At 41.2% G+C, this 22,169-nt stretch overlaps 2 protein-coding genes across 2 annotated transcripts in view; one reads left to right on the forward strand and one right to left on the reverse strand.

Annotated features, from left to right (window-relative positions):
* LOC138917612 (SH3 domain-binding protein 1-like) overlaps positions 1 to 11,217 on the reverse strand; it is a 37,928-nt gene extending 26,711 nt beyond the window's left edge. The window contains exons 1-3 of the mRNA XM_070234842.1: positions 11,145 to 11,217; positions 5,417 to 6,439; positions 2,287 to 2,437 (exon numbers count right to left, since the gene is read on the reverse strand). Coding sequence (XP_070090943.1) covers positions 5,808 to 6,439; positions 11,145 to 11,217 — 705 coding nt within the window. The 3' untranslated portion in view covers positions 2,287 to 2,437; positions 5,417 to 5,807. The remainder of the gene's footprint in view (positions 1 to 2,286; positions 2,438 to 5,416; positions 6,440 to 11,144) is intronic.
* The window catches only part of EIF2AK2 (eukaryotic translation initiation factor 2 alpha kinase 2), a 32,430-nt gene continuing 16,439 nt past the window's right edge, over positions 6,179 to 22,169 (forward strand). Inside the window, 8 exon segments of the mRNA NM_001143800.2 lie at positions 6,179 to 6,257; positions 13,530 to 13,664; positions 14,023 to 14,140; positions 16,457 to 16,602; positions 18,874 to 19,000; positions 19,291 to 19,370; positions 19,539 to 19,635; positions 21,227 to 21,249. Of these exon segments, the coding sequence (NP_001137272.1) occupies positions 13,546 to 13,664; positions 14,023 to 14,140; positions 16,457 to 16,602; positions 18,874 to 19,000; positions 19,291 to 19,370; positions 19,539 to 19,635; positions 21,227 to 21,249 (710 nt within the window). The 5' untranslated portion in view covers positions 6,179 to 6,257; positions 13,530 to 13,545.

The following is a 22,169-nucleotide window of genomic DNA, read 5'->3' on the forward strand; positions in this document are numbered from 1 at the left end:
AAAAAGGAAGATAAAGACCTTTTAGAGCCAGCCCTGGTGGTCTAGTGGTTAAGATTCAGCGCTCTCACCGCCACGGCCTGGGTTCATTTCCTTGTCGTGGAACCACACCACCCATCTGTCAGTTGTCACACTGTGGCGGCAGCTCACATAAAAAACTAATAACTAACAACTAGGATACACAACCATGTACTGAAGCTTTTTAAAAAAAATAAAGACATTTTATATGAAAAAAAAAACTGGGAGAAATAGTCCCTAACATTATGTATACTATAAGAAATATTAGAAGTGCTATAGGCAAAAGGAAAATTACACCAGATGAAAAATTTAATCTACACAAAGGAATAAAGAGTACCAGAAATGGTGAATGTGTGGGTATATATAAGAAATACTTTCCTCATTGTTTTTCCTATTGGCCAAGGAAATTTTATTGAATTTTGTTTTCTGTGGTTTGTCTCAAAAACAAGCCTTTTTTAAAATGTAAAAATATTATATTAAAATAGGCATCTCAGATACAATAGTCATCTATTCCCTTAGCGATTTTTATATTAACTTCCCTCCGCCTCCCCCAGGTATCTAAGTGTTAGAGTAACCAGACGGACTATACAAAGTATCCTGTAGACAGTTCTCCACAAACATTGTTTTATACGGAGCTTTTCCTAGGTATTGGGCAGCAGTGAATTTGAGATTATGTTTCCCGGCAACTATCTGAAATATAGATCCTCTGTGTTACTGATTAAATCTGAACCATTATTCAGTGAAGCTGTGTTAAGGTTCACATTCTTTTGTGAAAACCAGAATGCCAACAAGAATAGGGCAGTTCCTCTAATTTGAGATGAGCCAAGGGAGTACTCATAGGTAAATACAAGATTTTCCAGAAAATAATTTTAATTACAGGATTAGTTTTCTATTGCCGTCTAACAAATTGCCACCGTCAGCAGCTTTAAATAGCAGAGTTATTACCTCACAGTTCCCACGGGTCAGGAGTCCGGGTACAGTTTAAGCTGACTCCTCAACTCAGGGTCTCACTAGGCTGCAAATCAAAACGCTGGCCAGGGCTGAGGGGTCAGTGAGCTCATTTTTAAATCTCTGTAAATGATAATTGTGTATTCAAAGCAAAAGTAATAACAATGTATTTTGGGGTTTATAATATACGTAGAAGTAAATGTATGACAACAACGGCACAAAGGATGGGAGAGGAGGAAAAGACATGTACTCTTTTATATTTTGGAAAGAAATTTGGTAAAATTACATGTCTATAAAACCTTACAATCCAGCAATCACGCACCTAGGCATATACCCTGGAGAAATTCTCCCTTGTTTGCATAACGATACATGAAGGAAAATCTTTATTGCCATATGGTTTGTAAATAGTGAGAAATTTACAAACTGAATTGAAAGGACTCAAATAAAATTACAAACCAAAGAGGAGACATTACAAGTGATAACAGAGAAATACTAATAATTGTTAGAGACTTACTACGAACAATTATATGCCAACAAATTAGATAACCTAGAAGAAACAGATAAATTCCTAGAAACATACAACCTACCAAGACTAAATCATGAAGAAACAGGAAATCTGAACAGACCAATTACTAGCAAAGAGATTGAATCAGTAATCAAAAACCTCCCAACAATGAAAAGTCCAGGATCAGATGGTTTCACTGATGAATTCTACCAAACATTTAAAGGATTAATACCAATCCTTCTCAAAATATTCCCAAAAATTGAAGAGGAAGAAACACTTCTAAACTCATTTTATGAGGCCAGCATCACCCTGATATCAAACCCAGACAAGGACACTGCAAGAAAAGAAAATTACAGGCCAATATCCCTGTTGAACATAGATGCAAATATCCTCAACAAAATATTAGCAAACCAAATTCTACAATACATTAAAAGGATCATACACCATGATCAAGTGGGATTTATTCCAGGGATGTAATGATGGTTGAACAGATGCAAATCAATAAATGTGATACACCACATTAACAAAATGAAGGATAAAAATCATATAATATTCTCAACAGAGGCAGAAAAAGCAAAATTCAACATCCTTTCATGATAAAAACTCTAAACAAAGCACATCACTGTATTTCCAGTATAGTGCTGCACATAATAAGCACTCAATAAATATTTATTGAATAAGTTAATGAGAGGATTTTTTCCAAGAAGTGTTTTAGAATATCAGATCAGTGAGGATGCTGCAGATGCAGCAAATGGAAAATCAAACACAAACTGGTTTATAGTAGAAAGACAAGGAGGTAGAGGGTTCTTATAACTGACCAGTCTAGGATGAGTTTGGCTTCAGGTGAGGCTTGATCCAGAGCTCAAACAAGGACTTGATTCTTAATCTTCACTTCTAAACTCTATTCCTTCGGTGTAGGCTCCATTTTCAGGAAGGTTTCTCCTTGTTCAGTACTGGAAACAGGAACCACTGTAAGTATGTCAGGCAGAAAGATTTAGCAGGAAATGAACACATAATTGTCAGAAGAGATGGCAGAATGGAAATCAGGAAACTTCCACTGTAGCTGCCATACAAAGTTCAGAACCCTCCCACTGCCACTGCTGCCACCACAGCTGCCCCATACCCTTGTAGAACTGACAAGGGAAACTGGAGTCCTGCTCCTGCAAACACCCCTGAGCCTGGGAGCTTGTTTGTCAGCCTGTTCTGTCACAGAAAGATGGCCTTATCTTCCTTTCCATCTTCCAAATCTTGCAACACTGCTCATCAGTCATTGGAGGAATTCAAATTATATCTGGAATTTTAACTCCATAGAAATCTGGAAAATGCTATTTTAACCTTCCATACATTATAATCCAGGAGATGAGGAGACACAGAAGGGAGTGAGAATGGAAACTAAATAAAAATTAACAATATCTAGTATAGTCCACTCCTTTTACCAACAATCTTTAAAGCCAACAACAAAACTATTCTCCCACCTAATGCAGCTGTTCCCTCCTTCAAACGAAAACATGCTTATCCTTTCCCCTATATCTCCACACCCATTTCTATGTGATGTTCCTTCCTCTTCTGTTTTAGTCACAATCCCACCTTAACACACTCTTACCTAAAGACTATCTTACAAAATTCACCACCACTGGCAAATCTCATATAAAAGGAAAGGGAAAAGCAATTAAAAGAAGTTCACCAATACATACAAAAACAAAGCAGCAAGAAACAATGCATAGGTTCTATGGTCCTTTCTTATTCAGCAGGTCATGAGATCACAGTGGGTTTATAACTTCCTTATTCATTGTTCACTTTGCTCTTGGAAGTCTCCCCAGCTGGCAGGGTGACACAAACCTTCAATCCTGAAGGACCTGAGCCCTTAACAGTCCTGCCTGTGTAGCTGTAGATTTCCATTAACATTTATCGTTGAACATGGAATTACTAAAAAGAACCTCAGAGAAACCCCTGGGTTGAAGACACACTTGTCCCTGACTCCACTGTGTGGCTGCACCACTGTTTTCCCTTGGGAATTTGTATCGATCAGCCCAGCCAGTTCAGTGACCCCCTTATTTTCTTGATGCCTTGACGGCACGATGAACCTGCAACATCCAGAAGTGGTTTCACCCACATTATTTTCCCCAGACCTCTGTATCCCTCACCCTCTGATCTTATTCCTTCCAAATCTGTGAATATCCAGCTAAACTGCTAGCCACTGGTTCTGTCCAAGACGCTGGCTTTCTCTCCTTCCAAGTGACAGCTAAACGTACCATTCAAACTTCCGCCCGCTGGGAGGATTTCCTTTCTCCCACTATCTTTTAGGGCCACCTCCTGGAGGGGCTATAGTAATACATCAGTCCACTTCTGATTAATGCCAGTGTTGTGCTTCATTCAAATTTTTCTTTCTCAGTCATCTGGTCATAGGGAACTCCCCATGAGTTCAGAGATGCGGGTTGATAGAGCAGGAGTGAGCGCCACGGGGGTCTCAGATATCTGCCATAATCCCCATTGAAATCTGGGAGGTTTTTCAATGGCAGCATCTCCCATCGACATTCCCCTCCTGCAGTGGCTGACCGCGGATGCTGATGCTCCCCACTCCAATATATTTCTCAATGCCTGGTGAAGGAGGGTCCTCTGGATCTTCTTGGGAGATATGGTTAGGGAGTGAATGAATAGGCTGCATCTAATTAATCTACTCCAACATTCCTGACTCCCTAAGTATTTTTGATTTCTTCATCTGTATTACTTGGCATCACAATTTTATTTAAGGTGGGCCACCACTGAGCCCAGACTGGAATAAACCAACTGAACCAACTGTTATAGCCATTCCCAGTTGCTAACCAGCACACTGAGTGCATAATCTAAATTATGTTTATTTTTTCCTGTCACATTTAGAATCATTTCCAGGCATATTTCCTGGGTTTAATTTCCACTAAAAAATAGTAAAATCTTGCAATTCTTTTACTGTGTAAGCTATCTCCTCTTGATCAAATCTTGTCCATATCCTCTTGGAGCATCCTAGCATCTGATTCTAGTTGTAGGAGTGAAGGCATGAGGTAGGGATGGGGCATCTGGAGAGTTAGCACCTCTTTGCAAGGTGACTACTTCAGGCTCTTCAAGCTAGGCTGTACCAGCCTTCTCAAACACAGCTGGGGGACTGTGGAGACCCAGCAGAATTTGGCAGGGTAGTCTCACTTGGATTCATTCAAATCCACCCAAAGTTCCAGGGCCTCATTCTTTCCCAGTAAACGCCCTCAGTATTCATGGAGAGCCGGTGAGCCTGCAAATTAAATTTATATAGTAATTCTGCTACCTGCAGCATTGACTCTACACCTGATCTTTGCAACCTTACCCTGAGGCTCCAGGAAATAAGAGGTTCTTCTGGGGCACCTATTAAACCACGTGTCCTCTGATGGTCCTTGAGTTTGTCGTTTTTCTTTAAGCTCTCTTGGGCAGCCCAGGGGCTTCAAAAAGTCAGAAAACTTGTAACTGCTACTGCCATTGCTGCTGCCGCAGCCATCCCACACCCACAAAACTGGCAAATGGAATCCCGCAAATATTCACCACTGGAGGAGCTCTCGTCACCTGGAAATGCCACAGAAATATGGCTCTGCCTCCCGCCTGCCTTCCAAACCTCCCACCAGTACTTCACCTTTGGGTAACTTAAATCCTGCCCAGGACCTGAGTGAGCTTCAAGGAAAATACAGTTTTTAGCCATTGATACCGTGCAGTACCGAAGAACATAGCAGAGAAGTGGGAAAGGATGCCCACAGCCAATCAATGCCCAACATTTCATCTACACTTGAGGTCCATCCTGGGACCACCTCTCTCCCTCACCCCAGGCAAGATACTGAGATTCCTGTTTCTAAGTGTAGCTCCCCTACTTACTAGCTGTGTTACTTAACTTCTCTGTGCCTCAGGCCTCAATTTTTTCATCTGTCAAACGGGCATAGTAACGGCACCTACGTTGTAGCGTTGTTGTAAGTCCTAGGCTCCTCCATCGCGGTGTCAGTGAGCCAGTACTTCTCTGGGAGTGTGTCATAGTCCATCAGGTGAGTAGGATTTCCTATAAACCGCCGACGGCTGGTAAAGGCTCTGGTCATGAACTCCATGAGGTCCCGCGCGGGCAGGTGGTTGTCCTAACTGCGGACTGGCCGGTGCTCGCTCCAGCGGCTGGCAAGGATCTGGACGGATGGGGGGAAACAGACTGAAGAAAGATTATGCTCCCAGGCCTCCCTATCCAGCCTTGTAAAGGTGACGACAGGGAGGGGTGCGTCGGTAGGTAGTTTAGGGGCCTGACCTCGAATTGAACCCTGGCTTTGCCACTTTCCAGAGTGAGGACCCTAGGCGAGTTAATTTACTCAGTTTCTGCTGCTGTAAAATGGAGCCGATGATACCGACTGCCCCATCCCACCTCTAAGGCTTGCGGCGAAGAGGAAAGGGGATCGGGGATCCCAGAGCCTGGCTCGGCGAGCGCCTCGGGGGTCCTCCGCACCCTGCCCGGCTCAGGGCCTGGGCACCGTCCCAGACGCCGGCCCGGGGAGGCGCGCGCTGCCCGAGGCCCCGCGCGGGAGGGGCGGGCGGCCGCGGCGGGAGGCGGAGTCCGCCGGGAAGACGAAACCGAGAGCAGTGCCCGAGCCGGCCGGGCTTCCGCGGGCAGCAGCGGCGCGCCGAGAAGCCCCTGTCCCGACCCGGCGCGCGGCCCGGGCCTGCGCGGAGCTGCGGGGCCGTCCCGACCTGGGGACACGATCGTGTAGCGCGGGGGCAACTGAAAGCCATTTTCTCCCCGCGAAGAATTTCTAGCAGAGTAAGTAACGAACCGCTCAGGCCGGGGTTGGGGGCAGGGGAGCCGGGGGAAAGCAGATACGCCCTCCACCTCGACAAACAGACGGGGAGCGCGGAGGCCTGCACTGCCCCCCACTTGGCTGAATAATACCCAGCCCAAAATCTCTCGCCTGGACGGTACCAATTGTTTCCCGATTGCCCGGCCTTAGCCCCCGCCCCTTTCTGTGCCCCGAGCCCCAAACCGTAGCAGCGGGAGGGTTCCTTTAGGTCAGAACAGGCCACTCCCCTGCTCAGACCTCCCCAATAGCTTCCCATCTCATCAGAATCCTGTAAACGGTTATCGGTCCCCAGGCAAGGCCCCTGCTCCCTCCACTCTCACCACAGAGGCCTCATTGCTGTTCTTGGGGCACAGCCAAGCACACTCCTGCCTCTGGGCCTTTGCATTGGCTGTTTCTTCTTCCTGGAAAGCTCTTCCCCCAGATAGCTGCACGGGCCAGTCCCTCGCTTTACCCTGCACTTCTTCCAGTGTCACTTTAGCAGAACAGCCTTCCCTAAACAACTTGAATATAAAAGAACCCTGTCCTTCCCTCACTGTTCCTCTTGCTCTGCTTTGATTTTCAACATGGTACTCAGCACCCTGGGGCATTTTTATGGGTTTGTCCATGTTCCTCCGCTAGTGAGTTCACAAGAGCAGGGTTTTGTCCACTGGTATAACCCTAGCACCCAGTACAGAATAGGTGTTCATTAAATATTTGTTTGATGAATGGCAATTCATAAATTATCCTTTGAACTCCAGATTAATGAGACTTCCTATTGCCTGTGATTTCTTTAGTATAAAAATGAGTTGCCACATGGAAGCTAAAGGTACACTCTCTGCTGTCACTTAGGAGCTTAGAATCTTGGGCAGATTATACTCTTGTTCTTCAGTTTGCTCATTTGAACCTGAAGATCCATAACACTCGACCTGTAGTTTATTCATTTCATTAATCAGATACTAGTTGACTGCATGTTGTATGCCAAGCATTGTGCAGGCCCTGGAGAGGCTGGCGGTCTGCTGGAAGGGAGCAGAGGCACAGCCACAGTAACTTCTGGGCATGAGTAAGATGGACACATAACATTTGTTAGTGATTGTGGTGATTTCTTTTAGGAAAATGGTAACATGGAATTAAAACAAGATTTATTTAAAATAGTTGAAAAGAAACCTGCTGTTTCTTTTCTTCCAAACTGGTAAGTACTTTTTCACACATACCAATTCAACACCTTATTAGTTTACCCATTTATGTCACTTAAATTCAAACTGGCTTGTCATTCTGATGATCAGCAGTTACTTAGAGTTAAAAGTGCTGAGGATCTAGAGCATTTGATAGGTCTTCAGGTGAAATAATTGCTGAGGACTCTTCCAGAACTGCTGTTCTCAGATCTATGACCCACTCCAATTGGGTGTGTGGTCTCGTGATTGTGACTAAACCAAATGACACTTTGGTTCCTGAAAATAATGGTAGTCTGCGGATCCTTCTCTGAAACTATTGGGCCAGGTGTGTTCCTGTATTGAGAGATTTTTGGATTTTAGAAAGGCAGGGCAGCATAATTCCTGTCTATTATATGATGTTCTCAACAGGATTTGGGGGCGACACTCTGATAAAACACATTTCTGCAGGGAAATGTGTCAATAGACAACAGTGTCCTAAAGACTCTAAATAACTCATGTCAGTTCAGGTCTAGACAGCGGGCTACAAACCCACCAGAAACAAAATAAAACTCCGTATTTAGTATGTTTTGGATGTTGGAATTGTAGACCCGAGCACCATTGATGGAGGACCAGTGGTGTGGGGGACTCTGCTGGATATTTTTCATCTGATTTACTCCTCACAACAACCAGTGGATCGGGTTTTCAGGTTATGAATCAAAGGCTCAGAGAGGGTCTAGCCCAGATCTGTGTGGCCCTAAAGCCGACCCCTGTCCTCACTCAAAGCAGGAATGTGAAGGCATTGCCTTTGCTCAGACTCCGGGCACTTCTAGCTCCTCCTTCTGGCCACCACCATTGCTCACCCAAACCACTGCAGCAGCCTCTGCTTGGTCTGCCTACTTCTGCTCATGCTCTGCTCCCCTTTCCACACCCGGCCCGCAGACTCTGTTCTTTACATGGCATCAGAGTCATCATTTAAAACATAAACCCCCCCACATCACTCCTCTGTTTAGAACCCTCCAATAGCTTCCTATTGCAATTGGAATAACATCCACAGTCCTGACCACGACCTACAAGGTCTCTGTGCTGTGGCACCTGCCCGCCTCTCTGACTCATTTCCTACACTTTTCTCCGTGTTCCCTGTGCAGTGCATCCCTTTGACCTTTTTGGTATCCTTTCAAAGGCTGTGCTGTTTCCTGCCTCAAGGTTTCCTCTGCCTGAGATGCTGTCTCCTATATCTTGGTATGATGGACTTTCTCATCATTCCAGCTTTATTTCACTATTACCTCCTAAGAGAGGTTTTCCCCTGACCACCGTGTCTAAAACTACTTCCCTCATATCTCTCCCGCACCTGCCAATGCACCCTCTATCCTGCACTGCTATTTAATTTCATCATAGCATTTCCAGCCATCTGATCATCCTATTACTCACTCCTTTGTTTGTTTCTGGACATGGTCATTTTCTTTCTTCCCTCAGTGGAATGCAGGTAGGGACTTGTTCTGTCCTGTTCATGTCTGTATACTCAGTATCAGAACAGTACTTGACTCTTGATAAGCATTTACTGAATGAATGAAGAGAGAATGCACAGAAAACAGCAGATGAAGAGAAGGGAGATGGTGAGGAGGTTTAAAGTGGAGTATTTAATTTTAATGAATCATTTTCTCATTTACCTATACACCGTCTAAGTGTTCAGCATTTACCACTTGCCACTGGGTGTTGGTGATACAAAGGTGAGTAAGACATAGAACCTGCTCCCTAAAGAGCTGACTGACTCGTTTAAAAAGCAGTTGGAGCTGTGATGGGAGCTGGGCAAGGTGGAGTGACAGACCCACAGAGGAGTACTAGCTGAGCCCCAGCCTCGAAGAAGGCTGTGTTGATCCTCACAGATGAGTGGGAATTGCATGGTAGATAGAGGATGCAGAGATTGCATTCCAAGCAGAGAGAAAAGCACATGACAAGTCTTGGAGGTGGGGGAGATCTGGAGATATTTGGGTATTCATTTGCTCATTATTGAGCCCCTATTATGAGCCTGGTCTCTTCCCTCTTGTAGCTCATGGTCTCTTCTGGAATACAGTCAGTTAAATAAGCAGTTGCAATAAAGGGGACAAGAGCTGTGGTAGAGCACCAAACTAGGACCTCTTCTAGGGTGTCTGGGAAATGACATTTGATCTGAGATCTGTAGGAAGTAGGAGTTGACCAGGCAAAGGCAGCAGAAGGGGTAGAGTCAGGAGCATTTCAGGAGGGAGTGTATTGGACAGAAGCAATTGTGAGTCAAGAAAGAGTCCATGGCGGAGGCATGCTTTTGAAAACCATCATTGTATATGTGGAATTTAAAGCCACAAGCCTAGAGGTGATCACCAGGAGAGTCAGTGGAAGTAGACTAGGGAAGAGATTTAAGGACTGGGCCCTGGGACAGTACAATATTTAGAAGAAGGGAAGATGAAGGGGGACCAGGAAAGGAGACAGAGAAGTTTGTGAAAAAGGCGGAGAACCAAGAGAGTGTGATGTCTCAGAGATCCAAGCTAAGAAAGAAAGAGGAGGGGGAAGGGAATGAGAAACCACGTCTATTTCTGGTTTAAGGAAAATAGACAAGGACTGAGAACCGACTACTAGTTTTAGAGATGGGTAAGCCATTGGTAACCTTCACAGGAACAGTTTTGATGGCTTCTGGGGGCTGCATCATTGGACTGATCTTTAAAAAAGATCACAATGTGGCTGCTATTAAAAAAATGTACCAAGAAGTGTTGGTGAGGATATGGAAAAATTGGAACCCTTGTGCATTGCTGGTGGAAATATAAAATGGTGCAGCCACTGTGGAAAACAGTTTGATAGTTCCTCAAAATGGTAAACATAGGGGGCTGGCCCCGTGGCCGAGTGGTTAAGTTCGCGCGCTCCGCTGCAGGCGGCCCAGTGTTTCATTGGTTTGAATCCTGGGCGTGGACATGGCACTGCTCGTCAGACCACGCTGAGGCAGCGTCCCACATGCCACAACTAGAAAGACCCACAACGAAATATACAACTATGTACCGGGGGGCTTTGGGGAGAAAAAGGAGAAAAATAAAATCTTGAAAAAAAAAAAATGGTAAACATAGAATTGCCATATGATTCAGCAGTTCCTCTTCTAGGTATGTACCCAAAAGATTTGAAAGTAGAGGCATGAACAGATATTTGTACATCAATGTTTAAAGCAGCCTTATTTACAATAGCCAAGAAGTTGAAATAATCCAAATATCCATCAACAGATGAATGGATAAACAAAACGTGATACGTACATACAGTAATATATTATTCAGCCTTAAAAAGGAAGGAAATTCTGACACATGCTACAACATGAATGAAACTTGAAGACATTATGTCAAGTGAAATAACCAAACTCAAAAGGACGAATATATGATTCCATTTATATGAGGTACCTAGAAGGCAAATTCATGGAGAGGAAAAGTAATGTTGGTTACCCAGGGCTGAGAGCTTGGGGAAATGGGAAGTTAGCGTTTAATGAGTACAGACTTTCTGTTTGGGAAGATGAAAAGAGTTCTGCAGAAGGATTGGCAGTGATGGCTGCACAACATTGTGAATGTGCTTAATGCTTGTGAATTGTACACTTCAAAATGGTTTAAAGGATAAATTTCATGTTATGCGTATTTTACCACAATGAAAAAAAAAGTGAGAAAAAAATCATGATGGCTGCAGGGGAGAGAAGGCATTGCAGTGGTTGTGACAAACTGGTTCTGAGGTTCTTGCAGCAGTCCAGCAGTAAGATGGTGACAGCTGGAACCAGGATGGTGGCTATAGACATGATTGAGAAGTAGAAGGGTTTGGGGACAGGACTGACTTATGGACTATAAGTTAGGGAAAGGAAATGTCAAGGATGCCTCCTTTTCAGACATGGATGGATGGTCAAGTCGTTTTCTAAGAAAGGAAACTCCAGTCAGCTTAGGGGACAATCATAAATGCAGTTTGGGATCTTTTGAGTTTGAGGTTCTTTCAAGATGTCTCAGTAGAGATGTTGGATAGAGAGATCTGAGACTCAAAGAGAATGATATGTAAGATATGAGATATCATGAGTGATAGGTAAATTTTAGAGTTAATGACCAATAGTTGATCATTGAAATTATGAATGTGAAAGAAATCACCTTGAGGAGAAAGCATAGAGTGAAGAGAATAGGATCTTTGGACCAAGCCTTGGGGGACACCAGCGTTTAGAGCCTAAAAAGATTAAGAAGTGCTAGGAAGAAAGCTTGGCCATGGGAGAAGGAAAATCAAAAGAGCTTTCCAACAAGAAATGAGAGATTAACAGAGTCTGCTTTCTGTCTCTATGGATTTACCTAAACATCTATGGTTGTTTCATAAAAATGGAATCATACAAAATATGGCCTTTTGTGTCTGGCTTCTTTTATTTAGCATAATATTTTCAAGGTTTATCCATGTGGTAGCATGTTTCTTTCTTTTTCTTTTTAAAGATTGGCACCTGAGCTAACAGCTGTTGCCAATCTTCTTTTTTTTCTCTTCTTCTTCTCCCCAAAGGCCCCTAGTACACAGTTGTATATTCTAGTTGTAGGTCCTTCTGGCTTTTCTATGTGGGACGCTGCCTCAGCATCGCCTGATGAGTGGTGCCATGTCTGTGCCCAGGATCCGAACTGGCAAAACCCTAGGCTGCTGAAGCAGAGCGCGTGAACTTAACCATTCAGCCACAGGGCCGGCCTGTGGTAGCATGTTTCAATATTTTATTCCTTTTTATGGCTGAATAAGATTCCATGTGTGGACATACCACATTTACTTTACCATTCATCAGTTGATGGACATTTGGTTCATTTCTGTTTTTTGGTTATTGTAGATAGGGCTGCTATGAACATTTCTGTATAAGTATTTGTTTGAAAACCTGTTTTTCAATTCTTTGCATATAGACCTAGGAATGGAATTGCTGGGTCGTATGGTAATTATGAGTGTAAGTTTTTGAGGAGCCACCAAATTCTTTTCCATAGAGGCTGTACGATTTTCTATTCCTATCAACAATGTATGAGGGTTTCAGTTTCTCCGCATCCTCAACAACACTTATTTTCTTTACTATTATTGTTATTGCCATCGTAGTGGGTGTGAAGTGGTATTTTGTTGTGGTTTTGATTTGCATTTCTCTAATGACTAATGATATTGAGCATCTTTTCATGTACTTGTCGGCCATTTCTGTATCTTCTTTGGAGAAATATCTGTTCAAGTCCCTTGTCTGTTTTCTAATTGGGTTGTCTTTTTGTTGTTGAGTTGTAATAGTTCTTCTATTCTGGATACTAGACTCTTATCAGATATATGATTTATAAATATCCCATTCTGTAGATTTTCTTTTCATTGTTTTCATATTGTCCTTTGATATAGAAATATTTTTAATTTTGATGAAGCCCAATTTATCTATGTTTTCTTTTGTTGCTTGTGCTTTTGCTGTCATAGCAAAGATCCCATTGCCAAATCCAAGGTTATGAAGATTTACCCTCAAGTTGTCTTCGAAGAGTGTTATAGTTGGGTTCTTATATTTAGATTTGTATCCTTTAGATTTTGTTTATAATTTAAATCATTGCTTCTGTCTCAGTCCAGTGAGACTCATAAACTGGGGTCATAGTTACCCAGGTAAATTATCCTACAATTGATCTGAAAATTGCAAAGGGAGGATTTGGGGGGTTTTATAGGAGAATCTATTTCCATGTAGCTAAATCCTTCATGATTTCATCAACTTCACTTTGTATATATACTCTTCACCGTTTTCCTCTCAACATAAAGAATTCTAATTCCACTCCAGTGGCCTTTTTACCTTCTCAAGTAAGTGGACAGACTTGCATTTGATGCTCAGTGGAAGCAGAGAGCAGTTGTAGAGAAGGGCGCCTTCCTTTTTTGACCAATCAAGTTTTGACAGTTGAAAATTTTGAAAAAATTAGCTTGACTGTGCCGTCCATGAGAGAGAAAGAGATTTTGTAAAAAAATTTTCTCTGGTTTTATATGGACAAGATAAGTCGTATAGAGGAGATTCTTCTTACTCTATTTGGTCTCTTAAATTGGATTGGGAAAATCAGATTAAATATGTTCCATGAGTGTCACTTCTTTCAAACATCTCTTCTATTGTAGGTTACTGGAAGAAGAAATGGCCAGTCATCTTTCACCAGGTGTCTTCATAGAAGAACTTAATAAATATCGTCAGAAGCATAATGTGGTTCTTGATTTTCGGGAACTGTCTAAGACAGGACCTCCACATGATTTAACGTAAGTTGCTATAAAAAAGGGCATATCCCTATAAAATATAAACTGAGAGAATGGCAGTCTGGCACAATTTTGAAGTCAATACTTTATCTCTAGAGTAAAGTTGCTGCAGAATTCTTTGAAAGTCCTCTTGGCATAAAGTGGTAACTTCTGAGTACTCCAGAGGAAAAGAGGGTCTAAGCCTTTGCATCCTTCAAGATGATGTGCAATTTGGCTGTTTAGGGTGACTGTTTAAATTCCATTTTGAACATAGGTTAAAAATCTTCAAAGGTAGTCCTAGGAGTCAGTGGTGATTGGAACACTTGCCCTTAGATAATGCATGAGTTTTATAATACTTTGTGAATATTTTCTTTGTAATCAGGTTTACATTTCGAGTTATAATAAATGGGAGAGAATTTCCGGAAGCTGAAGGTAAATCAAAGAAGGAAGCCAAAAATGCTGCAGCCAAAATGGCTGTTGAAATACTTCGAGAAAACAAGGTGAGTAATTGCCCTTTTTTGCTAGTAAAAGGGAATTCACAAATATAGTTTATATTTTTCTCTGTGAGAAAATACTCACAGACAGAGTAAAGCCATGTGCAAGTTCCTTTACATTCAGAAGTTTAGTTCAGTCTTTTTTCCTGTCTCCATTTCTGTAGAACCCTGCATGAGAGGTACACCTAGGAAATGGTGGGCAAAGCTGGATAATACCTATTCAGTGTGCCAACAGCAGTGACACACTCTGAAGTTGAACAAGAGTGGAAACAGTGAGAAATGAGCTGACAGGTTCTGGCAGGAGTCCCTCCACCTGATTGAGGGAATGCAGTGGAAAAGGATAGAGATGAAAGCGATTATGAGGAGGAGGACGTATAAGAAGGGCAGATAATGAAGAACCAACACACATATAATTGTGTCCCTGAAGATGAGAACAGAGTAAATTGTACATAAAAAGCTATCTGAAGAGATTTCAGTAGAAAATGTTCTTGAAATAAAGACCTGGATACAGATTAAAACAACTCAACAGATACAGAAAAATACAGAACCATCAAGAGCAACATCAAACCTGGGGAAAGTACTGAGCTCCAGGGATGGAGAAAGAATCCAACAAGTGTGTAGGTAGAAGAAGGAAATTATTTTAAATGTAAAAATGAAAAAAAGTATCATGCTGTCCACAGCAACGTTAAAAACCAGCAGACAGTGGAGTAGCAGCTGTAAAATGAGACAAGAATTCATTTCCACATGGGACAAAAGAGGATCATTCTCAGATATTGAAACTTTTGGAAAAATTGAGCTTTCAGGATGCTTTACTGGGGGCCGGCCCCGTGGCCAGGTGGTTAACTTTGCAGGCTCCACTTCAGCGACCCAGGGTTTTGCTGGTTCAGATCCTGGTTGTGGACTGAGTGCTGCTCATCTGGCCATGCTGAGGCAGCATCCCACACAGCACAACCAGAAGGACCGGCAACTAGAATATACAACTACGGACTCAGGGCTTTGGGGAGAAGAAAAAAAAAGATCAGGGACAGATGTTAGCTCAGGGCCAATCTTTAAAAAAAAAAAAAAGTACATTACTCACATTTAAAAAGAAAAAAGATACTTTCCTGAAAAATCTTGCTTGAAGATGTCACCCTTCTAGCCCAAATTGAAAAAAATAAATCAGGCAAAATCACAAGTTCATAAATTGTTAATGGGCCAGAAAACCACGTCAAGAAGTTAGAAAAGGAACAATAGAATACCTTCTCCCTAAAAAGCAGAAGGAAAATAAGAACAATAAGGGCAGAAATTAATGTAAAAGAAAATAAAGAAACAATAAAGAAAATTAATAAAACCAAAGTTCTTTGACAAGATTAATAAAGTAGAAAAACTTTGGAGAAGATTTTGTCAGATTAAGCATAAAGAGGTGTGGATAACAATGAAAGGAATGATGCTATTATATCTATTATATTCATCTTTCCCATTAAGTTGTGATCCAGGATATGGCTTTACATCAATATTTGTTATCTTAGTTTTTGAGATTTACAAAGGGTAAGCAAGCTGGAAAGTGTTATATTTTGTATGGATAAATGAGAAAATTGAGGTTTTTTTTTTTTAATTAATGTTATGATAGATTACAACCTTGTGAGATTTCAGTTGTACATTATTGTTAGTCATGTTGTGGGTACACCTCTTCCCCCTTTGTGCCCTCCCCCCTCCCCCCCTTTTCCCTGGTAACCACCGATCAGATCTCCTTGTCAATATGTTAACTTCCACCTATGAGTGGAGTCATATAGAGTTCGTCTTTCTCTGACTGGCTTATTTCGCTTAACATAATACCCTCGAGGTCCATCCACGTTGCTGCGAATGGGCCAATTTTGTCTTTTTTTATGGCTGAGTAGTATTCCATTGTGTATATATACCATATCTTCTTTATCCAATCATCAGTTTCTGGGCATGTAGGTTGGTTCCAGGTCTTGGCTATTGTAAATAATGCTGCGATGAGTATAGGGGTGCAAGGGACTCTTGGGATTTCTGATTTCAGGTTCTTAGGATAGATACCCAGTAATGGGATGGCTGGGTCATAGAAAAATTGACTTATTTTTTTCCTTACAAAACTATGAAAAGGAAAATGAGTGATTCCTTTCCTATTGTTAAAAATCTATTCTTGTGGATTTTTCTGGTACAGGAAAGTAGATACTTACACTTTTACTCAAGGCAGTATAGTAGGAAAATACATAAAATCTAAGTTGTCTTTCAAATTATTCATTTAGTAATTATATTAGACAAAATAGAGTTAAATCTTTATTATCATCTAACTAAACAAGATTATTTTCTTCTTTGTAGACAGTTAGTTCTTTACCACTGCTGACGAAAGATACTTCAGAAGAACTTTCCAAGAATTACATAGGCCTTATTAATACATATACCCAGAGGAATCAACTCTCTCTAAATTATGAACAATATGAATCAAGGGATGGCGGGCCCAAAAGGTGAGATGTCGTTCGACTTTTCCTTCGGTTTCATTGTATCTAAGTAATAGAGTGGGCTTATTTTCATGTCTAATTTTCTAGACATATTTGTCCTTTTCTATACATTCTTTACTGAAGGTTTTATATGATTTATAGGCAATTGGACATCTTCATAATTAAAATATTAAAATGATTAATTGCTGAAGACTTGGGACCCGTATCCCATAATTGATCAAATCTGGATAATCCTTTTTTTCTGAGGTATATCTTGATGGTTTAGTCTGCAGGAAACCTAAGAGAGTATGGGGTCTCCCTGCTTGAGGGATGTAGAAATTTCCCATCCCGGAGATCACAGTGGCAGTGGCTGTGTGAAAACAGCTCTATCACGCGTGCAGGATGACTCTCTTTCCACCGCTGTCAGATTAGAGAGCTGTTTGTCCTTCAGATTTGATTAAATAATGTCACTTTATGGACAAGTACCATGTATTGAAAGTAGTGAGTTTTCGCCCTAGACTATGAGGGGCCCAGGGTCTGAGGGATCTACTAGAGAGGGACAGACTGGAGCTTCAGGTACCGAGAACGTCACCAGTGAGCTCAGACTTTGGAAGTGAGGATAAAGAATGGATTGGACCTGGAAAAAGCAGAAAGCGAATGAGCATGAGGAAGATTGTTTCTCAGCTACAGTCAGTCAAATGAGAGAGAAGAAGAAAATCTAAGTGGTCGATAGTCCTAAACAGCCACTTTAGGAAAGTGCCCTTTGAATTTGTTCAGCTATTTGTGTTTTACTTTTTACTCTGATGGCTTTTATTTAGGCCAGAGCCAGGAAGAGAATAATGTGCTAGTATTCATTGGAATGAAAGACAGATTTTCCTTAACTTACAGTAGGACTACATCCTGATAAACCCATCATAAAGTGAAAATATCATAAGTCAAAAATGCATTTAATACACCTACCCATCATCATAGCTTAGCCTAGCCTACCTTAAACATGCTCAGAACTGTCACGTTAGCCTACACTTGGGCAAAATCATCTAACACAAAGCCTATTTTATAAGAAAGTGTTGACTGTCTCATGTAACTTATTGAATACTCTACTGAAAGTGAAAAACAGAGTGGTCATCTGGGTACAGAATGGTTGTAAGCGTGTCGGTTGTTTACCCTTGTGATCCCATGGCTGACAGCGTCACGAGAGAGTATCATACTGTGTATTGCTAGGCCAGGGAAAGATCAAAATACAAAATTCCTAGCATGGTTTCTACTGAACGTGTTTTGCTTTTGCACTATTGTAAAGTCAAAAAATCGTAAGTTGAACCATCGTAAATCGGGGACCATCTGTAGTCAAAAGTGAATTCTGTGGGTTAATCTCAATAAATTAAGAGGCTATTTTGTTTTTCTGTAGTGCACCTCTTTGGTTCCTTTGAATTAAACGCTCTAACATTAGATACCTAAAAAAGAGAAGTCTATTTATGGGGTGCCTGGGAAAAATAGAAGCTATAGAAACGAACGGTCACTCAGCCCAGCTTTCTAACTCTCCCTTCAGGGCCTAGCAGAGAAGATTCATCGTGGTTGGATGTGTTTCCCTCAATGGCAAATAATACTTGAATAATTTTGTGATTTTATATATATAAAATTCCATGACATATATTACCATGTCCATTGCTTTGCCAACTTAAATATAGTTTTTATACAGTTATCCAAGTGTCCTTGCCTAATCACAAATGTTCTTACATCTAATATGAGGAGGGTGTGGACTTCAGCATGAGGTCTTCACACTGTGGGGATTTTCTTAGGTGTTTTGTGCACATAAGCAGGGGGCAGAAAATGCTGAAAAGTTGGAGCAAAACCCATGCTTTGCCCATCCCCTCCAAAACTGTACTCTCATTTTTTCTCCTGTAGAAGCCCCACTTTCTTTCTCATCTGGCTTTTTCTTTCATTTGACCATCTCTGAAAAATTCACTGGATCTCTCTCTTCCTCCTCTGCCTCCATATCTTTTAACCTTTGGGGAATTTAAAAAAAATCACCATTTAATGCCTTTGTGCCAGATCTTTCAATGAAGCAAGAGTTAGAAGTTGCCTGGAAGATGCAAGCTGAGATGTCAGCTAATCCTGGTTATTCTGGCAAATTGCTCAGCCATCTTATTGATTAAATTATACAAGATATAAAATATAAATCTACCTTTTAATTTGTGTTATATTAAGGCCTTTTTGTTAATATGTGTTTTTTTTTCAAATCGTAAGTTAGATTCGCTGTTTTTTGGTGTGTGGGTAAATACGCTCCGTCATTTCCCCTAGGTTTCGTTGTAAATACAAAATTGGATGGAAAGAATACCCTATTGCTTCAGGTTCCACAAAACAGGAGGCAAAACAATTAGCTGCTAAACTTGCCTATGATCAGATATCCTCAGAAGGAAGCCCAATGGTATGTACTGCCTTTGGATTTAATTTTTATATTTTAAAATTGCCTCTGAAGTTGATTTGAGGTTTGACTCTGTTCACATGATGCCTTGACAGCCAATCACATAGCGGAAGGATTCCTTGATTCTCTGTCCCACCGATGAGCCGTGTATTAATCTCGTAATTGTGTGTGGCTGTGCATTTGGTAAATGTGGGGAAATAGACGTGGTGATTAGTTGGCACACAGAGACTGAGCCCCTGTCGAGGAGTATCTTAGTTGCGCTCAAACCTGCTACGAGGCACTCTGTCTTTCAGAAAGCTGACCCACTGTCTTCTGGTTCTTGCTCTCCTGCGTCCAGTGACTTCAGAGGAGACCCTTGCAGGACAAGCTCTTCGTAAGTATGGATAAGCAACTGTGATATGGAACAAATTCACATTGCTACCTGAAAGAGAAAAGTTTTATGAAAATGTTTAATGTTTAAGGAGAACTTAGAGAAAGAGATTACTGATCAATGAAAAACAGACAGAATTCATAAACTAATAGTCATCCCCTTTTCTTCTAGTGCTTATGAATCATCACCTGAAAATGGCTTCTCAACAAATTCATGGGAAAGAAATTGTGACAGCAACGGTTTAAACAATTCTTTTCCATCTTATATGGTATAGTATTGATCTCTCAGCTTCCTAGTTTATCTTGTTTTTCTTTGTGTTTTTGCATTTAGAAATGACCCCCAGTCCCCAACCGTAGTTTTTCTATTTTCATCTCAGGCATTCTTACTAAATAGTAGTATTTGGCAGTCTTTTGACTCTCTCCTTTCTTTATTAATCCCCATTCCTCACATGCAAAATTCTTCCACTCTTCAATCTCATCTTTCTCTCCCTACTCACCTTCATATTTTCCTATGTTCTTAGGCGCTTGCTTCTTACCTTCTACCGACTGTACAGTACTTCAAAGGTTGATTGATGTACTTCTGCTTCTGTTTCGAAAAGTCAGAACTAAACTTAAACTAGAACCTAAACTTAAAAATCAGGTAATTTTTGTGGTGATGATTAGTGTTACAAAACTACCCTCTTTATAAAGAACTGCAAAAAATCTATAAAAAAAAATAAGCAACTCAGTAGAAAAATGTGCAAAAGATCTGAACAGACAATTCAGAGAAGAGACACCCAAATGGACAACAGCTATATGAAAAGATGCTTTATTTCATTAGTAATCAAGAAAATGAAAATGAAAACAACAGACACCGTTGCAAACCAGTCAGATTGTCAGAGTTTGAGTCTGGCAAAACTAAGTATTGGCACAGCTGTGTTCCGATTTTAGCTATTGTACACTGCTGGTGGAAGTACAAATCTGTACAACCATCTTGGAGACAATTTGGCAATATCTGGTAAAGTGGAGGGTGTGCATGCTGTACTGCCAATCAATTCCATTTCTGGTGATGTCTACTAGAGAAAGGCTCAGATGTGTGCACAGAGAAACACGTCTAAGCATGTTCTTTGCAACATCATTTGTAATAGGAAGAGATTAGAAAAAATATAGTCCATTAACAGAATGGCTAAATTAATCATAACATAGTCATCATGCTATACTGAGGCTAACAGGGGATATGATCTAAAGAAATCTTAATCTGATGCTCCCCACTCTGTGTCAACATATTTAAATTGGTAAAAAAAAAAAAAAAAAAAAACCCGCAAAGCCTACCAGAATAAAAGTGCATATGAATCAACTAATTTTTGAGAGACGGTGAAGACTTCTCTTTTCGCTAAATATTAAAATGATTAATTTGTGCTAAAAATGAAAAAATCAGCATGGCAGTTATTAACTGGTGATCAGATCAGAAACCTTTGGGGAAGGATTTGAAACTAGATCCCTGGGCTCCATCTGCGTCTCCATTAGCCCTTCGATGCTTGCGATGCACACGTTCTTGTTGAGATCCACTGGCCAGGGGATCGTCAGGGAGGCCGTATTCTATACCCGGAGAATCAGTCCTGCTGCAGAACGTGCCTTACAGTTGCGTTTTTTTGTCCTTCCTGCTACTGTCTGGCTGCTGTAACATGAGAACATTAAAAAAGCCAAGTAAACTGAGAAGCAGGACTTGATGAAAGTACACAGACTGATGAGGCTGTTGATCTTACGGACAAAGAAATGTGGCCACAGAGCCATCTAGAAGTACAAGAGGAAGGATAGCAAGAAAAAGCAAAATAATTGATTTAATCATCTGATAGGATTTTCCATTTTCTTTTGTTATAGAGCAGCCGCAAGAAGCCAGCAAGGTGAGTGTCATTATGCGTTGAATGTATTTTGAAATGAAGTTTTATTTTAAACTTAGTTTGGGAGCCTAATTTATTAAGTCTTCAGTATTTGTAGCATTTTGGATGCCTTTTTGAGTGGAGTTTCAGAAGCAGAAAGCATGGTTAAAGATCACAAAAACTTGAAATCTACAAACAAATAATTTTAACTATGTAGAGAAATCTTTGAATGTACGCACACACTGCACTGTGGACATGAAAGCCTATGGGGATATTGCTAGAGTAATTGGTTAAGGCATTATTTTGGGCAAGGCTGACAGAGGAGGTGGGTTTGGAGGGGAGTTTTTCAGAGAAGTGCATTATTTTGCAGACAAGCAGGCAGGGTAGAGATGGTGTAATAACTTGGATAAGAAAAAAAGAGCAAATGTTATATAAATTATGGCGAATTGATTTCTTTAACTGAAGAGAAAAGCAAGAATGTAAACATAGTGAGATGGCAGCAGGAGCCGTTATGAGCCACCAGTATCTTCTGAACTGTAGATGATGTGTTGAAGAAAGATGATTCCTAATGTGGGTGATTGGATAGAGAGAAGAGAGGTCTGTGTGTGAGATGATCAGCCACCAGCCACGATTATAGTGGCAGTGAGGAGGGATGAGGAGAATGTGTGAGACAGACTGTAAAGGGGTGGACATAACTTGAGGGAAGAGAGTTGCAGTAACGGGGTGAAGGAGAACAAAGGAGAAAGGATTTGAAGATTGTTCCTCGTGGATGAGAGGCAGACAGGAATCACGGCGCTGATGGTGTTAAGGAAGTTGAAGACTCAGAGGCTTAGAGGGAAGATTGGAATTTAGACATATTTAATTTTAGGTAGCGTTTGAACTTCTGGTTGCAGGTGGCTTACCACCAGTAAGGAATAAAGTACAAAGGAAAAGCAACCAGAATG

Source organism: Equus caballus, chromosome 15 (genome assembly GCF_041296265.1).
Source record: "Equus caballus isolate H_3958 breed thoroughbred chromosome 15, TB-T2T, whole genome shotgun sequence".
In the NCBI taxonomy this organism is placed as follows: Eukaryota; Metazoa; Chordata; class Mammalia; order Perissodactyla; family Equidae; genus Equus; species Equus caballus.